Source organism: Drosophila nasuta, chromosome 2R (assembly GCF_023558535.2).
Source record: "Drosophila nasuta strain 15112-1781.00 chromosome 2R, ASM2355853v1, whole genome shotgun sequence".
NCBI lineage: Eukaryota > Metazoa > Arthropoda > Insecta > Diptera > Drosophilidae > Drosophila > Drosophila nasuta.
The window spans coordinates 12,507,937-12,520,796 of NC_083456.1; the positions used below are offsets into that span (position 1 = coordinate 12,507,937).

Sequence of the window (12,860 nt, forward strand, 5' to 3'; positions counted from 1 at the left end):
TAATAGTAATAATAATAATATGGTCGTGATATGTGCTGAGGGCAATTGGGCAGTTCAGGTACTCGATAATCGATAATCGATCTGTTTATCAAGTCAAAATAGTTGGTCAGATTCTCCATTCAGAATTAGTTCGAGTTCAAGCTCGTTGCAAAGTGGAAGTGTCCCATAGCGTGCGAGTTACTAGAGCAAGGACTTTAAAGCAAAATGGTTGCCTGTAAGTGCATAAACTTGAATGAATATCATAGTGTGAGCGATCATATACGAATTGTGACATTTATGTACAGGGTTAACGGCCAAGACAGTGGCCATATTTCTGGGACTGACTGCAACAGCTTTCTGTATCGCAACGATTGTGTTGGCTGTCGAGAAGGCCAGCCTGGAGGATGATCTACAGGATGCACTAGATAAGTTAGAAGTGCTCACGGGAAGCACAACAACACCAAGTACCACGACTAGCGCTACCACACCGAGTGAAGTTACTACTCCGAGTGGCGAAACTACACCAAGTGGAGCCACTACGCCTAGTGGGGAAACCACACCTAGTGGAGCAACTACGCCTAGTGGCGAAACTACACCCAGTGGAGAATCTACTCCAAGTGGCGAAACGACACCAAGTGGAGAAACAACACCTAGTGCAGGCACTACGTCGTCTAGTGTGAATCCAATCTATCCTACACTGCCCACTGGACTTCCCAACCCTGAAGAGGTAAGTGCTATCTTATAATTCCTAGACTATCGTAAAAGCGGCATTGTCCAATTTACACAGTATAGCATTGTTTAGACTCGATTATCGATTATCGTATTTGGGTTTTTGCTGTTTCCCATGTCCGAGTTTTTATCTTGGTCAAAAGGTGTTTGCGCGTTTGTTAGCCATATAGTTAGTGGTCAGTTTAGTCAGAGACCTCGTGCAAGTTTGATATCGAAAATGGGCAAGTTCGTGGAAAATTTAAAAGGTGAGCAATACTTGATTGCTTCAACCAATTTCATCTATAATGGAAATTATTTCAATTGAATTAGATAAAATCACAGCAGAGCGTGTTGCGATCTTCTTTGGATTGCTATCGACTTGTCTGATTGTGGCCCTGGTTGTTGTTGTGGTCCACAGGGATAATCTGTGGCAGCAGTTGAGCGAGGCCAAAGAGAAGCTTGACGTGCTCGAGGATTATATACAGGCCAATGTTTTGACATATTTATCCAATCAGATTCAACCGCAAGCACACAGCGAGTTCTAGAAAACATTAATTTAGAAGAATTCATCAGGATTTTGAAATGTATTGTGCTTTGAAATAATACCCCAATGGGTTAATAATAAAGAACATTTACAATAATTTACTACTTGACTAATTTATGGAGCCCTTATCGTCTTATCGTTAACGTTCTTGTAATGACTTGCTTGCTACCAATTATGAATACTCATTTATCTTTATAACTTCAACTATAGATCCAATGGCGTCTGCCGACTGAGCTGCAACCCGTTCGCTATCGTCTTTACTTATATCCGGATCTGGAGACAGGTGCTTGCGAAGGAACCGTGTCCATACAATTCCAATTGAATGCCGTAACCAATCTGATTGTGCTGCATGCCAAGGATCTGAATGTGCACAGCATCAGTATTCTCAATATGATGGCACGTATGCGTATTGCGATTGATAAGTATTATCTGGATGAGACACGTGAGCTGCTGATGATCGAGTTGAAGGAGGTGCTGAGCACAAGCAAGGCCTACACACTGTCCGTTAGCTTTGACTGCGACTTGAGTAGCCTGGTTGGTTTCTATCGCTCCAGCTACACAGATGAGGATGGCAACCAGAAGTGAGTAAACGATTAAAGCATTTCAGATCGTGAATGCCCCCCCTTACAAGTCATGCTAGTGTGTGTGTGCGTGTGTGTTAGTGAGTAAATTGAGAACATCGCGCAGCGATAGAAAAAGCCGGTCTCTGGCGCTGAGGAGAGCTTTTGTCAATCGAAAGCTTATGCGCAGCTGCAGCTTAAGGTGAGCAACTCAGTTGTAAATTGTAAGCTAAGCGCGACGGTTGCTTTCGGTTGGTCGATGCTCGGTCGCGTGTTCTGCTGCTGGATCTCACATTTCGTCTCTCTTTCCTGCTTTCGCCTCAGTCTTCGGTACCGACACGAGTGTGATACGTGCGCGGCATCGATTTGAATTGAGTAATGCAGGCTCTTAGACTTAGTTATTAGTAAAAATAACAGAAGCGAGGCAATTAATTAATTTTTTTTCAGTATCTAGTCTCTGTATTTATCCTAATGAGCTATAACTGTTAATCACAGTAAGCTGTCCAAAAAAGCAAGTGCGAATGTGACAAAACCAGTCGAGTGTTATTAGATGCACACACAAACGAACTCAGTTCATTGAATTGTTCGGGGTATGACAAATTTAGACAAGAAACTGTAAATCGCGAAATATGAACTGTGAATAAGAGAACCCAACTACGAGTATTAGTGAAAATCCGAATGAATACCGTTGAATCTTGTGTCTGAAACTGGGCAAATATTTTTATTTTTTTTTGTCATTGTCATTGAGGCGGGGCATTGTGGTGCCGTTATGGAGCGCATTGAGGCGCAAACTGATATTAATACGATTCCATAATAATACTAGTGTTGATAAAAGTAATAATAATAATACGTGTGTTTGTCTGAAATGCGGCCATTGAATTCTATGCCAAAGCAACTTTGACTTTCAACAATACGAGTAAACACAATAAATAAGCGCACAACAAAATAAAGATCGCCAACAGCTACTCACGCAGCACGCAAAACAGGTTGCAACAAACACATGCGTCGCTTGCCGCTTGCCGCTTGCAACACCATCTCTCGGTTGCACGTTGCGGTCCCCCCTGCTGGCCCCTTAAACTCTGTCGACAAACAGGCTTCAAGTCTTCAGGCAGCCTCTCGCTCATGCATAGTTCACTTGCCGCGCAAGTTCTTGGCCTTAAAATCGGCCAATACACGACTGCGACGGCGACGACGACGGCGACTGCGACTGCGACGGCAACCGCGACGGCGGCAACTCGCGACTCGCTTCTGGCCTGTGTTTACATTTTTTTTGTTTCTTTTACAAGCTGGGCCAAGCATTTGGCCATTCGCTTGAATAGCTGGCTCGCTGACTGCTGCTACCACAACTCATAGCTGAGAAATTACTTTCTTCACCAGCACCAAACAAAATGGGTCGAGATCGACATCGACATTGGCTTTAATGTTGTTTCCGTTTGTTTGGTTGTTCGCTGTATTTTTTCTTTATTGTTTTTTGTTGTCTCGTTGGACACTCGTAGTAGAATCTTGTTCTGCGTTTTTATAGTTGTTGTTTTTATTTTGTTTTTGTTCTCATAAGTTGAAGCGTCGCGCATTATTTGAACCTTTTTCATTTTCATTGACACTGATTTCTTTTCTTTTCCATTTCTCTTTGGTGCCTCTGGGCAACTGTCACTAATATCATGAATATGAAAATGAGTTTCCTCTTTTTTTTTTTTTTTTGTTATAGCCGACACAGATTAACTATATTTTTGGTAATTATACAAAGAACTAGGTCTTCTAATGAACTCTCATTTCTGCAATCTAAACATAGATTATATTTTGCAGAAAGTTGCAATAGCAATAATAAAATTTTGTGACGAATGTATTTGAGTGAGGGAGATTAGATTATAGTTCAACAATAATAATAAAAAATCAATTAGACTTTAGGTCAAATGCGATTTCAAGTTAATGATGACAGGCATCATGTGAGTTTGCCAAACTTGAATTTGTTTTATCTTTATGTAACGCCAGATAAATTTGCTCACTTGTTGTGCACAGCGTGAAAACTATTGCAAACATATAATTTCTTATTGGCGCTATCAACTATTTGGGTGTGCTGGTATAAATAAGTATTACAAGTGTTTACCGATTGCAAGCACGTACTTTGTGACCCAATCCAAGACTTGGCAATGGGTCTGTGTAATTGTTATGTGTATGACTTTGTTGGTTTACTTTTTTGTTTCTTTATTTTTTTGGGTATTTGTGGGGCGCACTTTGCATTTATTTTTGTGAAAGTTGTGACCTTAAAATGCCAGCGGCAACGATCGTTTTGAGAGATTTACAAATTCATATAAAACAATAAATATTGAATTCTGCAAGTGCATTCAACTCGAGAGCGTGGCTTTAATTAAATTTGCGCATATTTGACTTAATGCCATGTTCATTAGCAGCACATCCCAAACAGTTATGCTTTGACATTTCCTCAAGCTTGATGAGCAGAGCGACTTCAGTGCCAACTTCAGAATACGAGCAGCTTGTAGACACAAATACAATGGGGCGTATGAAATTATGCAGTTGTGCAGATAGTTTGCAGTTTTTGTTGCTGTTGCTCTTGCTTTTGCTATTGCCATTGTCTCCCGCAAGTGTTTGACTTAAAAGGTAGTCATGCAATCCGTTGATGGTACAATGTGCCTTTTGTCTGCACCCTAATTGAGTCAACGCCAAAATATGTACATTGCATCATTGGAGGGCGTCACTCGACAACGGCGACACACAATGATGAGTTTGATCTGTGCGGCCTGCCTCCGCTTTCCTGCCCCACACACACAATTTGTGCAACTAGCTCAAAATTTGCATCTTCCTCATATGCTATTCGTCACTTGAGCTTGCCAAATTAATGAATATGAATTGAAATTATAATTATTTCATAGAGTCAAAGTCTAGCCACAACAATGAATTGCATTACATAAAACTAACACTATTCAGACTTGTTTTTGCTGCAAGTCAAAACAAAGCATAACATAACATAAAGTTGCGGCTTCTAGCTTGAATAATCATCTCAGTTTTGTGTTCCAATCGGTTCGCAATGTAAATCACGTGTCATTGAGCTCATTAGCTTATCGTTTCCGTTAGCTGTCCATGGTATCACATACTTGATGACACTTTGCTGTCCATCTATCTCTACGCATTTATGTGGCCAATTCAATTCATTTACATTGCTAATTTGCTGGCAGCCATGTTTCCCATGGTATGAACCCATCACAGATTTGTATACTCACACCAGAGACAAAAAGAGACAAGATTGCAAATCATCCAACAAAGAGGCAACAACCTTCCTGCCAGCAGTCAATCACACAGACTACGACGGCGACGTTGGCATTAATGGTGACGCCGACGCCTCTCTGTAGAAAGTAGCCTGGCTTTGCCTGGCCTGTGGTCGGATCATTGCAATTGCAACAAACCTGGAAATTTGTAATACAACTTTGCGGTTTGTCAGCGTCATAATGCACAAAATACAAAACTAAAAATAATGTATAAAAAATAAAACTTGGCTTAAAGTCGTTACAATTACACACACATACATGGACATTAGGTGAAATGACCAACATCAACTCCATTACGTGACTGACGGAGATTACATTTGATTGATCTGCCAACGAAGTTGGAGCGACAATCGCATCAAGTCTCAATGAAATCAAGTCAACGACGGAAGTAGCTCACTCAAATCAAAAGCAAACACAAGTTATGTCTCTGTTTATAGGGAATAACTGTCGAAAAAGTGATAATGGCAACGTGTGTAATTTAGTCTTCTTATGGAGAGCTCAAATTACGCACACCGATGACACAATACTTGTCGATTGGAGCTTATGTCGCTCGCTGCGAGATACATTTCGAGATGAAATGTCAGCTAGCAATAAAACTCGACTTAATTATCTCCATAGCCAGGGCAGTTTGTGGAATTGTTGAGCAAAGCAAAAAAGTTTAAGAGTTTTATTTTATTTAATTGTAGCTCACCAAGTCAGAATAAATGTAACAATAGCAGTGTAAATGAGACTAGCTAGCCAACAGTTCAACTTAAATAAAAGCCAAATACGAGTAGAATAAAAAATACAAAGTCAACGGCATGTATGCAACAAAAAAACGTGCGCCCACGCAGCAGCCTCTCCACAGATGACAATCATCGCATCAAGGATACAAATCGACCGCATAAGAAGAAAACCAGCAACACAGTACTCACATTAGTCGCGTTTTGTGTATTTCTGCTGGTGCTTTGCAGTTTTCTGCTAGGCGCTCTGGTTTACGTGGGCAAGAATATTGCCGATGAGCATCAAAAGCAGCACGCAAGCGGTAGTCTGGTGGCAATAAACGATACAATACGCACCATTTACGTGGATCGTGATCAATTGTTGTCAACTAAACCAATTTTAAGCGTTATATCAGGTTTGTGTCTCATTTCGCATACACATTCAAATTTTTAATACTTTCGCGGCAAACTATCGTTTGTCTCATAGCAATCAGCTTTGTGTTGCCATTCAATGTACGATAGCGAGTGCGAAACAGCTGTTTGACATATGTATGAACGGTGGAGAAACATCAAAATAGGCGGACACAGTTATTTGTTTTTTCGGTCTAGCATTTGTAGAAAAATGCTATTTTTAATAAAAATCTAAAAAATGGTAGGAGGAAATTCGAATGGTACCAAACATTTCTTGAAAAACATGGAAGCAAGACGCAATTTAAAATGACGCGCCATCTACTCTCTCTTCGAAATATACCAGAATGTTAAAACAAGAAGAATCATGCTGCAATTATAGGTGTTTCGGCATATTCGTTTAGCGGTATGCAAATTTGGGCTGCGGTCACACTTCAACACCGGTGTTAAGTAAAACAGCTTTGAGAATAAAGCTTGTTCATTAAAAACAAAAGTCATCCTAAAAGAGCAATGAATTTATAATAGTGCCATTTATGTTTCTCCACCTATAATACGTGTGTCCATTGTGCAATCAAAAATACATATTCGACATATTACTGATAATTTGCAAACAAACCAGACAGTCGAACTTACTCCACCCAAGTGCCAACCACCAAGAAAATGCGAACAATGGCTGGAATTTCGCCGGAAATTCGTGCTGCTAGCAAAGTATTGAAGAATCTTGGCTTCAGACTGCCAAAACAACTGAAACCCCATAAGTACAATCTACGGCTGAAACCAGATCTCAACCAAAAGAGCTATACCGGCAACATTAGCATCAATCTCCAAGTATTGGATCCCATTTCATTCATACCCGTGCACATAAAGCAGCTTAACGTTAGTCACGAGAAGTTGGAACGCTTGGATGAATCTGGAGCGCCATTAAAGGACATCAAGCCAACGCTTTCGTTTGCCTATCCGGAGTACGAGTATTTTGTATCCGAGTTCGAGCAGCCGCTGGAAGTGGGCAATTATACGTTGCATTTAAGCTTCAACGGGTCACTTATCGATCGCATTACGGGATTTTACCAAAGTTCTTACTATGATAAGCTTAAAAATAGAACAAGGTAGCAGGCATGATCTTATTTAACTAACCTACACACACACACAGTTGCATACAATTAAATATTAACCCGTATGATTTTTCTTTGACGAATTACTAATCTTAAATTTATTACTTACACAGATGGATCGCCTCCACCAAGTTCGAGCCCACCTATGCCCGCTTGGCCTTCCCCTGCTTCGACGAACCTCATATGAAGGCACAGTTTGCCATCACGATTGCCAAGCCAAAGGGCAGCGATTATCATGTGCTTTCTAACATGCCTGTCTCTGTAAGAATGATATTTGGATTTCATTGTATACCTTAAACTATATTCCTTGGGTCTATTTGCAGACTGAGGAGGATGTTGGAGATCTAACTGAGGTGATTTTCCAAGAAACGCTACCCATGAGCACATATCTGGCGGCCTTTGTTATCTCCGACTTTAAGTACACGACCACCACGATTGGAGACACTAGCATTGAACTGCGCGTGTATTCGACACCTGCCCAAGTAGACAAGACGCAATACGCACTGGAGACGGGTGCTGGAGTCACTGCCTATTACATTGATTACTTTAACATCTCGTATCCTCTGCCCAAGTTGGATATGGTTGCCATACCCGACTTTGTGTCTGGAGCCATGGAGAACTGGGGTCTGGTGACGTTCCGTGAAACCGCCTTGCTGTATGACAAGAGCACCAGCTCTAGTGTGAATCAGCAGCGTGTGGCTGTCGTTGTTGCTCATGAGTTGGCCCATCAATGGTTTGGTAATCTGGTCACCATGAACTGGTGGAACGATCTGTGGCTAAATGAGGGTTTCGCCTCCTACATTGAATACAAGGGTGTCGACCATATGCACAAGGATTGGGATATGGTAAGAACTTAAATATTGTTAACTTTGTTGTGTATTATTTCAACTGTTTGCATTTGCAGATGAACCAATTTGTGACGGCTGAGCTGCATCCTGTGCTGAAAATTGACGCCACTCTAGCTTCACACGCCATTGTCAAGTCAATTGAAAGTCCCGATGAAATCACCGAATACTTTGATACCATCACCTACTCAAAGGGCGCTGCTTTGGTGCGCATGTTGGAGAATCTTGTCACAGAGGAGAAATTCAGAAATGCCACCACACGCTATTTGAGCAGTCATATGTATAGCACAGCCACAACTGATGATTACTTGACTGCTTTCGAGGCGGAAGATATTGATATTGATGTTAAGTAAGTTAATCAACTTTGCTGTTTAAAATTACAAATCTAACGATTATACCTTTTAGGCTGATTATGCAAACTTGGACTGAACAAATGGGTCTGCCTGTGGTTGAGGTTGTTCAAAATGGCAACACTTACAGGCTGACGCAGAAGCGTTTCCTTGCTAATCAGGATGATGAGACTGCCGTAGTGGAGCCCTCTTCCTTTAAGTATGTAAAACTGTTAAAGCTAAGTGTAATTTCTTGACTAATAATTCTCTTCTATTTATAGCTACCGCTGGTCTATTCCCATTACCTACACGACTAGCGCTGACAGCACTGTGCAGAGCACGATCTTTAACTACAACGATAATGAGGCCACCATTACAGTGCCCAGCACTGCCACTTGGATCAAGCTCAACAAGGATCAGGTTGGCTACTACCGTGTCAACTATCCTGAGGCGCTGTGGAGTTCTCTTACTTCGGCGCTGAAGACTTCACGACTAACCTTTAGCACTGCCGATCGTGCCCATTTGTTGAACGATGCCAATGCTTTAGCCGAAGCTGGACAGCTAGCTTATGCCATCGCTCTTGAATTGAGTACGTATCTGGAAAGCGAGGAGGACTACGTTCCCTGGAGCGTGGGTACAGCAATGCTGACATCGCTGAGAAATCGTGTGTACTACACCAATCAGTACAAGAACTTTACAGTGTACGGTCGCAAATTGCTGACACCCATTGTAGAGAAGCTTACCTATACCGTTGGCGAAGATCATCTGGAAAAGTATGTTCAGCTATAACTAACTGAAATTTCTTTTTACTAACTTTCCCTATATATTTTGTAGTCAATTGAGAATCAAAGTACTGAACGCTGCCTGCAGCATTGGACATGAAAGCGCCCTGGAACAGGCAACCACATTGTTCAACCAATGGCTGGCCGCTCCTGCCACTCGTCCTAGCCCTGATATAAGAGATGTCGTGTACTACTTTGGTTTGCAGCAGGTGAACACAGAGGCCGCCTGGGATCAGGTCTGGCAGCTGTACTTGACTGAGCCCGATGCCCAGGAGAAACTTAAGCTGATGAACGCTCTGGCAGCTATTAAAGTGCCATGGCTGTTGCAACGCTATATCAATTTGGCTTTTGATGAGACCAAAGTGCGCAGACAGGATTACTTCACTCTGATCGGCTACATTTCGACAAATCCCGTGGGCCAGGGTCTCGTCTGGGACTATGTCCGTGAGAATTGGACGCAGCTGGTGGAGCGCTTTGGCATTAATGAGCGTAATTTGGGTCGTCTGATTCCAACTATTACCGCCCGTTTCTCAACGCAAACTAAACTGGAAGAGATGGAGCAGTTCTTCGCCAAATACCCAGATGCCGGCGCTGGCACCTTGGCTCGTCAGCAGGCCTTGGAGACTGTGAAGTCCAACATTAAGTGGTTGGAATTGAACCAAACGCCAGTGGGCGATTGGTTGGCCACATATGCAGAGCAGGCCACAGCCAGCAATAGCATCCCATAAGCTGATGGTTGATGATATCCAAAGTGGCTTCCTTGTAAAATATAATTAATGTAAAAACTATCAACTGATTTTTGAATAGTCTTAGCCAACTGATGCATTTGAAGTTGATTGCAAATGTGAATTAAGGAATTGTGAATATGATAATTTTTGAATAAAATGCAAATTAATTGAATTATATATTGTGATCAACTTATGCTGCCATCTTGACTGCCAGATGGACCATTTAAATCAGCATAAAAGTTGGTGAAATATTTATTGGTTTATTATCTCGAAACATGACCCAGTCTCGCTTTTGTATTGTAATGAAATTGAGGAAACGGATACGGAAATTGCCAACAATGTGCGCGTGTTTGTTTAATTCGAAGGCGAAGACGAAGGCTAGGCGTTTTTTATGAGTATGCCAGATTTAATGTCACCCAAACTGTTTATGGCAAAAAGGACATTGATGTTTGTTTACTTGTGGACACTTTTTGGCCACGATGTTTCCAAATGCTTACATGGCCCATGCCAATGGCGTCAGCATGTCATTAAACGAAATTGTTTACGACTCGAATTGAACGGAATTGAATTCACCAACTGATTATGATGTTTTCCATAGAAGAATATAAAAAAACTATGGAGATCTCTGCGCCGAAAAGCCAATCGTTCAAATAGAGCGTAACCAAAATTCGGAATGATGACTACATTTCAATGCCATTGCCAACAGGAAGCTGCATAAATTTTGGATAGGACCTATTAAATTATCACCACTATCCATGCAACAACAATAGCAACAACAACAATAAATAAATGGCCATATTTTGCAGCTCGGTCTTGATAATCTGTCGCCGAGATGTGAGCGATTTATTTGATTTCGATTTTATTTGAATTTGATGTGGCTCGTAAATTGTCGAATTGTTGTTTGACATTTCCCAGGACGAGCGAAGCGAGAGCAGAGCAGCCCAAATGGTAGGACAAGGTCACTCCTACAAAACATATCATATCGACCCGGCCAAACGAGACCAGACCAGGCCAGACAGACAGTGTTCCAACTATTTAATGAAATCGCACGGCGCACGATTGAGACATGATAATGTGTATCAAACGCTGAGTTCCACAGGACCAACTTCTCTAACTGTAAATGTAACAGCTGCAGGCGTTTAAATTGGCCAAAAGCAACAGCAACAACAACTGCAAGAGGCAGAAGGCAAGAGGCAGGCAGAGGCAGGCAGAGGCAGTCAATTCCCAATGCAAGTGCTCGTTTGGCTATGCCCCTGTGTACCATAAAGTTGCCCTACTCCTCCCAGCATCATACGAGACTCGACTTCGCCATTCACATTCGCATTCACACTCACACTCGGGTTGGCCCACGGCCAAGCAAACTCATTTCACTTTGTCTAGAGCATCATTGGGCTGTACTTGGAAGCTCGTAAGTAGTGCAATTTCTAAACTGAAGACAGACATTAGCATCAACATTTCGACGGCAAATGAGTGGCTTATTTATTTATAGAACATAGTATATACGCAACTATAATGTCCAACGGACAGGCTCGGCACTCGGCAATTCTGCTCATTTCAATGAAGTTTTAATAAAGGTGCATAACTCAGACTTTAATTCTTTTCACGCCCATATATATTATATTATAGTATGACGCACAACTTAACCCGTTTGCATGGAAGTTGAGTTCAAAGCAACTTCAAGCTGATTTTAACTGATTAAATATTTGTAGTATTATTTTTTGTTATTTTTATTTCAAAATCTAAAATTTTTGTTTATGTGTAAACAAAAATAAAACTATTGTTTATCGAGTTGATCTTGACTAAAATGTGTAATACGTGTAGTGCCAAAAATTATATTTTTGGTTTTCCCTAATAAAAAGATCATAAATCTTAAAGTGTGTAAATCATTATGTATACATTAAAGCATAGCGTTAATAGTTTACTATTAGTTTGCTATTATTAGATAATAAATCCTAATAATTAAATGTAAACAATGAAAAAAAACATAGCATAAATAGTTTGCATTTAGTTCTCTTGCCACTTGCGATGGCAGCTGGAAAATTTTATTTAGCACTTTAATGTTTACTATTTATTTATAGGGGTCTATTTTGCGTTGGCTTTTGCCTTTGTGTCAGCAACAAATAATAAGTTATGCCAAAGATATTGTCAATTAACTTGTTTGTCGGCCTTTTAACCTGCTTTTGAGGGGATAAATTAGTATCGCTCATACGCCATGTTATCATAAGCGGCCGTTGACTTTTGTTTTTCAAGCTATCGCCCATCATCTGAAATGGTGGTCATGCAGTCTACTTAATTGTGCACAAGTATGCGTGCGAGGATGTGTGTGTGTGTGTGTGGCAGCCAACAACATTGAACCTTGATTTTATTGGTTGCAGTGGCATTTTTACGACCTCAAACCTGTTGGTGATAATGTAATGAAAAGTAACGTAACGTAATCTATCGGAACGTGTGTGTGTGTGCGTGTGTATAAACCAATTTGCGAACTGATGGAATAACTTCATTAGTCGCTAATTGAATTGGCATTACATTCGACAGTTCGAGCATTCGTGCGTTTGTTAACTATTGGCATAAAGCGTAAACTATCCGCTATGCCACTCGCCAATTGATTAATATTATATTTTATTAGTACATCAATCGGCTGTTGCCATGAGCAGAATGGGCACGAGTATGCCAATGCCAATTGCCTTGGGAGCTCGATAACGCAGCAGGCGAAAGCGTCGGCTTTAGTTATCCTTATTTATGCTGTGTTAATAATAGCAAACACTTGCCAAAGGCTACAGAGCCCAGCCCATTAATCTTAATTCAGTGTAAATATTCAATCAAGCGTAGAACGCCTGATGGCTGCTTTCTTGTAATTAAAGGCACATTAAGCGCTCGTAAAAA

At 41.0% G+C, this 12,860-nt stretch overlaps 2 protein-coding genes across 4 annotated transcripts; both read left to right on the forward strand.

The window, feature by feature from the left end:
* Positions 1-119: 119 nt before the first annotated feature.
* Positions 120-10,149, forward strand: LOC132784643 (glutamyl aminopeptidase). Of its 3 annotated transcripts, none has more exons than XM_060790396.1 (9): positions 120-214; positions 285-706; positions 1,442-1,812; positions 7,407-7,554; positions 7,617-8,138; positions 8,198-8,487; positions 8,544-8,687; positions 8,749-9,240; positions 9,302-10,149. In XM_060790396.1, exons 1-9 carry the CDS (start codon positions 205-207, stop codon positions 9,975-9,977), a joined length of 3,075 nt encoding a protein of 1,024 aa, XP_060646379.1. In that variant the 5' UTR covers positions 120-204; the 3' UTR covers positions 9,978-10,149. The 3 variants fall into 3 exon arrangements, with proteins under 3 accessions (XP_060646379.1, XP_060646380.1, XP_060646381.1); XM_060790397.1 differs by lacking the exons at positions 120-214; positions 285-706; positions 1,442-1,812 and adding exons at positions 2,019-2,166; positions 5,759-6,189; positions 6,801-7,287; XM_060790398.1 differs by lacking the exons at positions 120-214; positions 285-706; positions 1,442-1,812 and adding an exon at positions 6,369-7,287.
* LOC132786605 (uncharacterized) lies at positions 866-1,318 on the forward strand. The gene is made up of 2 exons (XM_060793170.1): positions 866-953; positions 1,018-1,318. Exons 1-2 carry the CDS (start codon positions 926-928, stop codon positions 1,230-1,232), a joined length of 243 nt encoding a protein of 80 aa, XP_060649153.1. The 5' UTR covers positions 866-925; the 3' UTR covers positions 1,233-1,318.
* Positions 10,150-12,860: the final 2,711 nt, after the last annotated feature.

Excerpts from the sequence above, each read along its gene's own strand:
- LOC132786605 (XM_060793170.1), top strand. The coding sequence starts at position 926 with ATGGGCAAGTTCGTGGAAAATTTAAAAG. Across the intron at positions 954-1,017 it reads GTTCGTGGAAAATTTAAAAG|ATAAAATCACAGCAGAGCGT; the intron begins GTGAGCAATACT and ends CAATTGAATTAG.
- LOC132784643 (XM_060790396.1), top strand. Across the intron at positions 7,555-7,616 it reads TTTCTAACATGCCTGTCTCT|ACTGAGGAGGATGTTGGAGA; the intron begins GTAAGAATGATA and ends GTCTATTTGCAG. Across the intron at positions 9,241-9,301 it reads GGCGAAGATCATCTGGAAAA|TCAATTGAGAATCAAAGTAC; the intron begins GTATGTTCAGCT and ends TATATTTTGTAG.